The following is a 12615-nucleotide window of genomic DNA, read 5'->3' as shown; positions in this document are numbered from 1 at the left end:
CCCACCCAGCCCTGCCCCAGCCACCAGCACAGCCCCACCACTATCCCAACCCACTAACTCTTCACCCACCCAGTACCTACCACCCCATCCTTCTCTCATGCCAATCACTACCCCATCCCTGCCCATACACCATCCCCATGACTACCCCCACCTTTCTCTACCCCATTCCGATCACTACATTCCTGCCCCACCCAACAACTACCCTACGGCTACAGTGCAAGAAGGGGGAGGGAGGGCGATCAGCAGCTAAAGGGAAGAAATCAGTTCACACGCTTAAAGTGGGAGCGATGGGGACCATCAGAGCTGGTCAAAAATTATCTGCCAGTGGCTTCGAGTCAGTAAATGTTGTTTAAAACGTTTAGCAAGACCATAGGGCTGCATTACGAGATAGGGGGCACATGCTTTGCTGTCCCTGCGCTGCTGGGACCTGCCAGTCCCCTGCCCCCCAGAACTGACTCTCAGCTGTCAAGATTCATAGAGTTTAAAGCAAGAAGGAACCATTAGCTCACCTAGTCTGACCTCCTGCATATCACAAGCCTTTAAATGTCACCGCGTTCCCTGGTACTGAGCCCAGTAACTTGTGCTTGCCTAAAGCATCTCTTCCAGAAAGGCTTCTGGTCTGGATTTGAACCCTCAGGAGATGGAGAATGCACCACATCCCTTGGTAGCTTGTTCCAAAGGTTAATCACCCTTGCTTGCAAATCATCGTGCCTAATTTCTCATTTCAATTTGTCTAACTTCAACTTCCAGCAGTTGGGGGTTTTTATTCCTTTTTCTGCTAGATTAAAGCATCCTTAGTGCTCAGTATTTTCTCCCCATGAAAGTATTTATAGGGTGTAAGCAAGTCAAATCTCAATCATCTTTCTGATACGCTAAACAGATTGAGCTCTCACTGACAGGCATTTTCTCCATTCCTTGAATCATTTTGTGACTCTTTTCTGCATCCTCTCCAGCTTTTCACCATCCCTTTTAAAATGTGGACAGCCGAACTGTACATGGTACCAGTCTCACCAATGTCAGATACAGAGATAAAATCACCTCCCTACTCATACCCACACTCTGTTTATACATCCAGGGATCACATTAGTCCTTTGTGCTACTGTGTCACACTGGGAGCTCATTTTGAGTTGTTTGTCCATTATGACCTCTAAATCCAGAGGGGAAAGTAAGCCGGTATGGTACGGCACGGCACGGCATACTAGTAAGAAAGTGGTTGCCAGGACACAGCCGATCATACCAGCAGGGCCCCTGATGGGGGGGGGGGAGGCAAAAGGGGCAGCTGCCCAGGGGCCCGGCGATTTAAAAGGGCCCGGGACTCCCGGCAGTGGCTGGGGCCCCTGACCCTTTAAATTGCCTCCGGAACCCCAGGGCTCCTGGCCGCCACTACCCCGGGGCTCCAGTGGTAATTTAAAGGGCCCGGGGCTCCCAGCCGCTGCTGCCGCTACCGCACCAGCGGCCAGAGCCCTGGGCCCTTTAAATCATTGCCAGAGCCCTGGGCAATGCAGGCTGGGCACCACTGAAGGGCTGGCTGGGGGAGTCTGGCCTCAGCCCCGCCCCCCTCCGCCCAAGGTCCCGCCCCTTCCAGGACCCCAGAGCCGCCTCCCCACCTTGCCCAGGACCCCGGCCGCCCTGTATTCCGGTAAGTCCGTTAAGTTACTTTCACCCCCGCCTAAATGGTTTTCAGAGTCCCTGCTTCCCAGCATACGGGCCCCTGTTCTGTAGGTACGGTCTGCATTCCTTGTCCCCAGCTGTGTAACTTTGCATATGGCTGTATTAAAACACAAATTTTGTCAGCGGTGATTTTATATTTACTTCCAGATCATTGATGAAAATGCTGAAAGCATTAGGCCTAGAACTGATCCCTGCACTACACCACTAGAAACACCGCCATTAGATGACGAGTCTCCATTGACAACTACTTTTTGCAATCTGTCAGATAGCCAGTTCTTAAACCATCCAACATGTGCTCTATTGTTGGACAAAACCTATTTTCCCTAAACCCAATGGACTAGCATCAATTATTTATATATCCTTTAATTCTTTATCAACTGAACCTCATCTTCACTTTTCCATTAATTTATCCAGGATTGATATCTGGCCACCTGGCCTATGATCATCCAGCTCATCTCACTTCCCTTTTTGAATTCTGGCACGTTAGACTCTTCCAGTCTTCTGGAATCTCCCCGGGAACCCAAGATTTATTAAAAATTAACAGCACAAGTCAGAGATCTCAGCCAGCTGCTTCTTTCCAAACACAGAACAGAAATATTATTGACCACTTCTGCATCATTAACAATTTCACCATCTCCATCTAGTCATGGGTTGATACCATTGCTACTGATCCCAGTATAGTTTAACAGATCCTTCTTATCCTTAGCCCCGCGAGCCAGGGATTTGTCCTGATATCTTTAGCTTCCCTTATCCATCTTTGAGCACCCACCAGGCACTACAAGGGACCTCTTCTCCTCTCCTTCCTGTTCCCCTCAGCCCCTCCCTTTCTGTGTGTTCAAACCCTTCCCTTTTCCTTCCATTTAGCTAACCCCATCCTAACTAAATGCATCCCCTACCCCCAAAATTTGGCACTATCTTGATGTTTGCCACACACCCTGTTCCCTCTGCCCGTGTGTTACAGCCCTGCCCTTGCCCTGGGTCTGTCAGTTCTTCAGGGCAGGGACTGCCTGCTACTCGGTGTTGTGCAGCACGTGGTACCACGAGCCCGAGCCATGCCGGGGGCTCCTAGGCGCTGCACTAACAGAACGGGACTCGTGTACAGCTGCCGGGCTGACCAGGCCTCTGCACTGAGCACCAGCGCAAGGGGTAGGGGGCACCCCAGCAAGCCCCATGCTCAGGCCTGCAATGGGACCCAAGGGCAGGGCAGAGCAGCAGGCTGTGCAGCCACCTCCCACCGCGGGTTCACCCGGACAACCCTTACAGTCACCCAAAGCGCCTGTCCCCGGTAAGCTGAGCTGATAGAGGATCTGAGTTGATGGGGGGTGAGGGGGCTGGACTAATGGGGGGCTGGGCGGGGGACAGGCAGATGTGGGGCAAGAGCTCCTGCTGCGGGGCCCCGACCCCATGAATCCCCTGACCCAATGAATATGAGAGAGTGGGCAGTGCTGATTGTCAGCCGTACACAGGGGTGGGCGGGGGGAGTGCAACAACGAGGGCCGGCGCTTCCATTTAGGCGACCTAGGGCGGCAGGATTTGGGGGGCGGCATTTTGCCGCCCTTGGTGGCAATTCTGCGGCGGGGGGTCCTTCCGTGCTCTGGGTCTTCGGCGGCAATTCTGCAGCAGGTCCTTCACTCACTCCGGGACCTGCTGCCGAAATGCCCCGAAGACCGGGAGCGCGGAAGGACCCCCCGCCACAGAATTGCCGCTGAAGACTGGGAGCGCGGAAGGACCCCCCACCTAGGGCGGCAAAAACCCTGGCGCCACTCCTGGCAACAACCACTGGTCAGACCAAAAAACTCACCATAGTCTTTCAAAAACTTATGATTTGGGGGGTCTCACTCATGATTTTTGATATGCTGGATATTGGCAATACTGCAGGGGAGCCTGTCCCTGGAATCCCCCTGCTCCAAACACCCGCCATGCTCCTGACCATACCCCGCCGCCCCAGTACACACACCCAGGCTCCAAGACACCTCGCAACACCCTCTGGCTGCCCCATCTCTCTTCACACCTTCCTGTCCTCAAACAACCTCCCTCCCCCACAGCCTGTCTTAACTCTCTCCAATACCCTGGTCCCTCTGGCTTCTCCAGGCCCGCTCAAACTGCCCCTGGCTCTGCTCACCCTCTCCCCCAAGGCTGCTTCTGCAGGTGTGAGGAATAGGCTCCTATCGCCCCGTGTCTGCCCCACAGCTCAGGGCATGCTGAGGTGAAATGACCCATCTGCCATCATCAGGGCTGCCGAGAGCGGGTTCGGGCCCCGGTGAAAAAAAAATTTCGGGCCCCCCAGCAAGGGCGGACCGGCTAAACAGGGCCGACGAGAGGGGGGGGAAGCCAGGGAAGCCGGGCCCGGAATTTTTTCGGGCCCCCCAGCAAGGGCAGACCAGCTAAACAGGGCCAACGAGAGGGGGAGGAGGGGAAGCCAGGGAAACCGGGCCCCGGGCCCCCTTCCGGACCGCCGGGCCCCGGTAATTTGTACCGGCTTTCTCCCCCCCGCCCCCCCGTCGGCCCTGGTCGTCATGCTCCTTTGCACAAAGAAGATCTGCCCAGGCCTCAGAACCTTCAGCCTGCCTAGCTGGCTACTGCCAACCCACAGACAGGCAGAGTCAAGGCACAGCATCTCCCTGTGTGGCCAGGGTCCAGCGTGCATTCTCTGCTCTGCCCTACACCAACCCATTGCCCTTCAGTCTCAGGCATTTCACCTCCTGCTGCTGAGTCTGTCAGGGATTTCCTGCTGTTCTGCTGCCAGCAGCCCAGCAAGTGCAGCCAGAGGCATGGAGCAGAGCTGCGCGTGGCTGCAGATGGGTCCCTGCCTCTGACATGGCAGCATAGCGGTTAGCCATGCATGGCTGTAGAATTAATTACAATTAACACTTCAAGTCTAAGGGCCCAGTGCTGATGCTTCTGCACTGCGGGTCTCTGAATCCACCAGCCCCACAAAACCCCTTAAAATGACCTTTTAAAGTGTGGGTTTATGCCACTTCTCCCACCGTTTTCTCACATGTGAGCGTTAGAGAGCAGAGAAATACAGCACGGAGCACTGTGTGGGTGTCGGAGTCATGAATTCATTGCGTTAATGTACTCACCACATCCTTCTAGCTGCACAGTAATACTGATACAGAGGTGACGTCAGCCACCGTATATCACTGTATATTCCAATACATTACTGCTCTGTATTGCTCACAAGCAGATTTTTAGTTTTCACTCATTCAGTGCTGATGAACTCCACCTACTTGTCATAGCCTTTACTTTCAGTGTCTGCAATGACAGTAACGTGTTAACCAGGCAAGTGCCCTATGGATTTTTGGGAGGCTGAAATGGACATCTGAAAGGATGAGGCAAGGTAATATCAGTGGTTCAACCAATTCCCATAGAGGTTTGTTGCCAGCTTGAAGCACTTTGTTAATGTTTCTATTGATAAGTTTGACTACATTTAAAATCTTTCCTATAGATGATACAATATTTGCCCCTCTGGTGACATCCATATTGACTTTCATTGTGCAGAATAAGGATTATTTTGCTTCCTTTCTGATTTACCTGTTGCTTTAACCCTATGGTCAGTTGTTTTTTGATTATTGCTGTGTACAGTAGCTGTCACGCTCAATGCTCAGGGAAGAGCACTTACTGTGCATTTCACTGAATTATCTTTAACCTCGGTAGACCTTCTAACCTCTCTCCTTTGTTTTGCTGTAACTAAGAAATTATTTTCTGTGTTTGGGAATTTTATATTTCATCTTTATTTCATGTTCGTTTTTATAACTGAGTTCTTAGTTAGACTTTTTGGAGAATGTTTATATAAATGTATACGTATATAATTCATGTAACCATTTACAAACACAGGGTTAGACTAGGTAGACCCAGGCCCTCAGGCTGCTCCATATCTCCAGATGCTTAGCACTATGTGTCTTTGAACATGCCATGTTGGTACAGGCTCCATCTCTCACACTGTAGTTTATTACAATTTTTATCACTGCTTTCACACTTGTATATAAATTACTAAGTCAGTACCAGACATCTTTATTTAGTACAGTGCTTTTCATACAACCTGTCTCTTAAACTGCTGTACAGAGGTTAAAAGAACTGTGCTTAGCAATTCTATAGTGCTTGACATATGAGCATTCATGAATTGAGAACTGTGTCCAGTTCTGGTGTCCACAATTCAAGACGGATGTTGATAAATTGAAGAAGGTTCAGAGAAGAGCCATGAGAATGATTAAAAGATTAGAAAACAGGCCTTACAGTGATAGACTCAAAGAGGTCAATCTATTTAACTTAACAAAGAGTTAAGGGCTTACATGGAGAATAAATATTTAATAATGGGCTCTTCAATCTAGCAGAGAAAGGTATAACATGAGCCAATGGCTGGACAAATTCAGACTGGAAATAAGGCGTACATTTTTAACTGTGAAAGTAATTATTCATTGGAGCAATTGACCAAGGGTTGTGGATTCTCCATCACTGACAATTTTTAAATCAGGATTGGATGTTTCTCTAAAAGCTCTGCTCTAGGAATCATTTTGGGGCAGTTCTCTGGCCTGTGCTATACAGGAGGTCAGATCAGATCACAATGGTCCCGCCTGGCCTTGGAATGCATGAATCTACGAGCCTCCTAAATCGCCTGGGAGCTCAGTCTGTATCTTTGTCCTCTTTTTACAGACAGGCAAACTGAGCCATAGAGAAGGGACATGACTTGTCCGAGGTTACACAGTGACTCCGTGGCAGATCTGAGAATAGAGCCCAGGGCTTCCATCCTGTTGCTCATTGCTCCGCATCATGTGAACTTTCCAAATTAGTAACAGAGATGAACTAATGGGGTAGGAAAAGGAGGAGATGTGTTTTCTGATTAAAAATTAGATGGAAAGTCAATGAGGCAAAGAAGGGGGTGGTCTTAGTGGTACCCAGGGACTTAGGGCCTCAGCAGGCCTTGGGAATGGAAAAGGCCCTCGACTGCATCTTGTGCCTGTTCAGGCGATGTGCTCATCCAGCCACAAAGGGCCATAACGACACCTGCTGCTCCTTTCCCTTGCTATTCTGCTCTTGCGTGTGTCTCAGCACAGAACGCAGAGTAGAAGCAGAAAGATCTAGGGAACAGGTGCTGGCATTCGCTGGCACACTTGCCCTGACTCTCTCAGAGCAGCAGTCCCTCCTCCCTTACCACCTCATGGCAGAAAATTTGGTGGGAGAAGGGGAGAAAGTTTTGGATGCCAAGGAGAGAGAGATCTGGGGGGCCCTGGCAAGAGCAAGAGATTGGACAACAGAGAACATGGGACATGAAAGAAACAACAAAGTCTAAGGGGAAAGAGGGTGCTTCCCAAAGAGAGAACGAGAAGCGCCAGGGAACAGAGAAAACATGAAAGAGAACAAAGCGATGGAGAGATGAGATGATCACTTGGCAGGATTATCTGGGGGTTTCTAACTTAATTGTTTCCCTGCCATTGCAGGGACCTTAGGCACTGGTGCACCTCAGACCCTCCTGTGATCTGCCTGTGGAACATCCTAGTCTCCAGCATACCTTGGTCTAATTCCAGTTGTTGGGTTAATGTGGAGGTGTTGGGTGGTTTTAGTGGCTTGGGATGTACAGGAGGTCAGACCACATGGTATGGTGATCCTTCCTGGCCTTGGACTCTAAGAGCCAAAGGGGAAAAGCAGCGAGAGACGTACACCACGCTGAGAATAGGTAAATGCATTGAGTGCATTAATCTGCCTACATTCTATTGCATCTCTGTAGACAAAGACCTATATCCTGTGGTATCCGTGTTTGGGGAATGCTATGTAACTGCAACAGTAATAGTGCAGGGGCCTCAGAGTCACTCCTTGCAGGAGACATGTTCTTAATGAAAGAGATCATAAAAGCTAGAGGTGGGATTAAATTCCATCCAGCCCACCCCACAAGTCAATGCATGATTATTCCCATGTGCTAATATTTTGCCCAGTCTAGTTTTAAATATCTCAGGTGAGATGGTTTTGACCCCTTCTCTTAGGAGATAATCCCAAAGCCTAACAGATATCAGTGTTGAGATATTTTTTCTGATATTCAGACTAAATTTTCCATTTCTTAATTTCACCCCTTCACTCTTAGTTCCACCCACTGTACTCCCTAAATGATTCTTCTTTTTCCTTGGTGTTAACCCCTCTCAAATATTTGTGTGGCAGCTTGTAATCTTGTCCCCACGTATTCATCTCTTAGCCAAGCTAGAGGAGTGTAGCACTTTTGACTCTTGCTCTTGTGTCAGGCTCTCCAGCCCCTTGATCTTTTCTATGCTTTTCTCTGAACAGTCTCTGAGCAGGGGAGAAGCATAGGAGAAGGTTCTTGAGCAAGTGATAGCCAGAGGGTTTGGAGGAGTAGACATGTAGCTTGTATTGGCCGAGCAGATGTAGGTGAAAGGGGAGAAGTCCATTAGGGTCTGCTGGAGCAAATCTACCAATGGTTTTAGGAGAGCAGTTTTGAAGTGGATCCTGAAATGAACAAGGAGTCAGCAGAGCTGCTTGATGGTGATGTAAGTCTTGCTTCTTTGTAGATATGAGAAGGCAGGAAGCAGCATTCCATGCACACCAGAGAGCTAGGACATTGGGAGGCCACAGCAAAGGGAGCTGCAATAGTTAAGGGGAGCGAAGCCAAAAGCCTGGGTGAGAATTTCAGCAGAGGTGGAACCCAAGCAGTGGTTTGCATGGGGAATGATACCAAGATCGCAAAGAAACCTAGGACATGTCAAAGGAAAATGGGAGCTCAGGATGAAAGGAGACAGGAAGATTACAGGCACTGAAGACAAACTGGAGTTTTGAGAAGGAGACAACAGAGAGGGAGTGGTCCTTGAGGAGAAGTACTGTCCCAAGAGAAGCACTTCTGTGTTTGAGACACAGTGGGAGGAAGTTGAGGCAAAGCAAGTTTATTTGGTCAAGAAGAACAGCCAGTGGGAGGTAGAGTGGGGCCTTCTGTGTATTGTAAGCTGTGTGCCAACTGAATATTCTTAGCACAGCAGTAGTGTTAAATGCAAAGATATGATACACAAGAGGTAGAAGGTAGCTAGTTACTAGAGAGACCAGCAGAGTTATGGAGGCAGGTCTGGGAAGGTGGCTTGGTGTCAAAGGCTACGCTGGGGTCCAGGAGAAAGAGAAACAAAAGGAGCCTTCATGATCAGAGAGGAGGAGCTTGTTCATCACACGGCCAGCGGAGAGCTGTTCCCATGCTGTGGAAACAGGCCAGGACACTGTTGTGAGAGCTGACTGGAGAGGTGAGAGAAGGCGGCTTTCTCAGGGGCTTTGTTGAGAGCAGGAAGATTGGCAGTGGGGGGGTGGAGAAGGGAACGTCAGGAGCTGAGGGAAGGTAGAAGAAGGAGGTTGACAGTGGCCCAAGTTTTAGAGAACTGGAGAAAGTTCCAGAGGATAGAAAGGTAGTTACAGTTATGTAGGGAGGCATCATGTCCAAGGGGTGCAAGGAAGAAAGGGAGGTTTTTTTAAAGCACTGGATGACACAAGAAGATCCAGGTGCAAAAAAGAGAGGCGAAGAGGACTGGGGAGAATGTTACTCGGGAGTCAGATATTAATGGATGTTAAGAAGGGACCGTACAGCCATCTAGTCTGACCCCCTGCACAGCACAGCATAGACAGTCACCCACGGATCTCTGCTCAGGCCCAGTAACTTATGGTTGAACAAGAACATAATTTATTGACAGAAAAAAAGTAAAATGCTTACACCTGGCGGACAGGGTGACAGTGACATGTTGGGCTTGTATCCTGCTACCCTATTACTAGCTGGGATGTGGAGCTGCACATGAGAAAGACATTTCTCTGTCTTCTGAGCTGGCCCTGCTAACGGTTCAGCTATGAATATGCCTTGATTCTCTGACCCTGGTGCCATGGTTCAGTGAGAGTCAGTCTCTGAACTAGCTCAGGAGCCAAAGGGGCTTTTCGCTGGTTACTAATTTTATTTTGCTTTCATTATTTGAGTAAACCTGGAAAGTTTTTAAACAACAAAAATATTCCCCAGGTTAGAAGAGCTTAGTTAGTGTCCTCATCACTGAGTGATCATGTGGTGCATGTGCTTCCGGAGACGGGACTGCTGAGCATGGAGGGACACGCAGGGAATCTTTGAGCGCTGAGCTGATCTCTGTTCAGGGCCCTGGGGAAGACATGCTGCAGCAGCTTCATGCCCTGCACCCTTTGGCTTCACTCCTACCATTCTTCCTACGGGTCCACTTTGAGCCTGGGTGGCCAAAGTGTGACCCAGCCCACCTGCCTGAGCCTGCCCCTCTCTAGCCAGCAGAGACCACAGGTCCTACCTCACGTTGCCTCGGTTTGGCATTTGTCACACTTTCATGATATCCGTGACAGTGCTGCAATATTGTCATGCAATGTGGTGTCTTTGCCTCCCAACATAATCTGACAATGCTGGGTAAGAGCATCCTTCGATTGTAATGCAAGCTAGCTCCCTCTGCAAAAGCCACGTGCCTCTGGGACCCAAAACCTCCTGGCATACAACTCTCCCTGTTTCTTTTGGGGACCACCGGCCCCTTTTGGGATGGCAGTGTTATGCAGAGGGTGAATCTGCAGTGAGTATTGATGATGGGGCGCTCCAGCCCAAACCCTGCAAGGATTGTATTTTTTACTCTTTCAGTGTATACCTCTGTATTTGCATAAAAATAAATGTTAGCCATTCTGCAAACAAGCTTGGACTGTGTGTGCCACATAAGTCCCCGGGGGTTGGAATCAGAGCAAGAGCCTTTGCGTTTCATGGCTGAGCAGAACAGTGACTTAGTGTCACTGGATTATCACGTAATGGATCTTAAACAAAGATCTGATCAACCTACTTGTTCCTTGTAATCAAAAGATTTTCGTATAAATGCTTTTTAGCCAATGGTGTCAGAACAGCCTTTCCTTGAATGAATGAGTGTGTCACCAATGTTCTGTGACGCAGGAGAGAGAGGCTTTGCTATACTCCTTTATTTTGTTATATGCAGACAGTTCTCCTGTCCTGTGCCAAGGGCCACAGCCCCGCATGCTTTCCTGGGGGGTCTTTAACAAGATGCTTAGAGATTGTTTAAACAAAGGAGGCGGCTTTTAGGGAGACCAGATCCGCTTGTCTCCATAGCTGCTGTCTGTCTGCTGTGTTTCTATAGGGCCTAGCACTAGAATCTACACAGGTGCAAGCACCCACATTAGTTGCAGCAATGTTGTTGCTCGCTGTTGCATGGCATTTCTAACCATAGGCACCCAGCAGTGAGCAAGGACTCCAGCTTAGCCTGAGTGCATGTGCTGTAATCTGTGTATTTACTGAACTACAATACAGTGCAGTGTGAAGCTCCCTGATATCTGTCTCTCTCATGCCCACGCGCACACACGATTTGGTGGCTGGGCTGAGCTCATGTTTTGTTTTTCAGGACAGCCAACTGGGATCAACATGAGGAACAAAGTGCAGCTCCAGGCAATTCCCTTCTTCCTTTTACTTCAGTACAGTAAGTTCCCAGGTTTCTTTCTCAGGCGTTCACACCAGCGAGGCTTCGTATCCTGCTGTGCTGGCCATTGTTTAGGGCTGTGCTGAACTGGCTGAAATGGGGGAGGCTCAAGATATCCAGAGTTAAAGTTTATAGGCTAAAGGTTCAAGCTCGATTTTATTTTGTCCCAACCTGTTTGTAGCAATGCAGCCAACTGCTGGGCTTTTGGGGTACGTCTACACTCCAAGCTGAGGGTGTAATTCCCTAGCTCTGATCAAGCTAACACACTAAAAATAGCCTGCAGCCGTGGCAGTGGGGGGGGGGGAGTAGCTGCCCCAAGGCCATACCCTGGGAAGTGACTCAGATGGATTACCGAGGGCTGTGAGGCACCTCACCATGGCTGCCCTTAGTGGGTGGAAGTCTTGTCTGGGCCTGCTGTGGATCAGCTCCCTGACACCACCAGCCTCTGGCAGCACAAGCCTGGCCCGCCAGGCCTCTCTCTGTACAGGTTAGCGATAGGCACCCGCCACCCCCGACTCCTCGGGGCGCTGCCTGTGGAGTGCTCAGCCCCTGTTCCACTGAACACTCGCAGAGCTCTTCGATTTGCTGTTCCCAAAAGAACAGTGCACACCAGCTTGTAAGATTCAACTCAGGATCACCACTTTGCTTCACACACAGCACTGAGATACTTACATAGAGAGAACAAGAGTGTTTATTACAAATAACAGAGATTCAAGTGATAGAGAGTGAGACTATTGGAAACAGTTACATATAAAACTAAATCATAACACGCTTTCTAGAGACTAACCTTAACTAACAAGCATTCCCCTAACTCCTACAGAGCGCTCATCTCAAGTTCTTTTCAACCAGTTTGGCTGAGATCTCGTCTCATAAGATCAAGTCCACTGGCAGCTTGTCCTCACAGCCTGAAGGAATGCCAGGGTGTCTCTTTGCACCCATAAAATATCAGAATAGACCTTTGAAGTTCACCTGAAAATAGGGGTGTGTCTCCTCCCCCTCCACTCACCTCTTCCTGTTAAATTCCTTTGGAAATTTCCACCAGATCTTCATTAGCGTTTGCCTTAGTATGCGAATAGATTCCTGTTGCAAGACACACTATATACAGTGGTCCACCAGGCAGAGACGTGTCTCCATCACCTGCCTGGAGAAGTTTGTCTGAAGATACAGTACATTTGAGTGACCTATTTCTAACTACAGACTTAGAAAACATCATTTTTAATACATATATGTAACATATTTTCCATACACACATCTCTCAATTATTGTGATGACCAGCATGACACAGGCTTTCAGAACATACCTTACATGATCTCTTTTGGTGAACCTATGGGATCCCTGTGCCCCTATGGACCCCTTGCCCTCTGCCGGTTGGCATCAAGAGGTCCTTGGGTCACACCATCCAGGACGCTAGGCCCTTCCCATGGCTTGTGCCACCATGTCTACACTCGTTTTTAGTGTGCTAGCTTGGTCAGGGCTAGTGCAGGTCTGTCTCCTC

At 49.3% G+C, this 12615-nt stretch overlaps 1 protein-coding gene across 1 annotated transcript in view; it reads left to right on the top strand.

Annotated features, from left to right (window-relative positions):
* Positions 1-5001: 5001 nt before the first annotated feature.
* Positions 5002-12615, top strand: part of IL21R (interleukin 21 receptor) — a 28673-nt gene continuing 21059 nt past the window's right edge. The window contains exons 1-2 of the mRNA XM_024215561.2: positions 5002-5011; positions 11046-11120. Coding sequence (XP_024071329.2) covers positions 5002-5011; positions 11046-11120 — 85 coding nt within the window. The remainder of the gene's footprint in view (positions 5012-11045; positions 11121-12615) is intronic.

This window comes from Terrapene carolina, unplaced genomic scaffold, assembly GCF_002925995.2.
Source record: "Terrapene carolina triunguis isolate 2854851 unplaced genomic scaffold, T_m_triunguis-2.0 Scaffold93, whole genome shotgun sequence".
In the NCBI taxonomy this organism is placed as follows: Eukaryota; Metazoa; Chordata; order Testudines; family Emydidae; genus Terrapene; species Terrapene triunguis.
The sequence above is the reverse complement of the archived record's forward strand: the minus strand, read 5'-3'. Positions and strand labels throughout refer to the sequence as shown.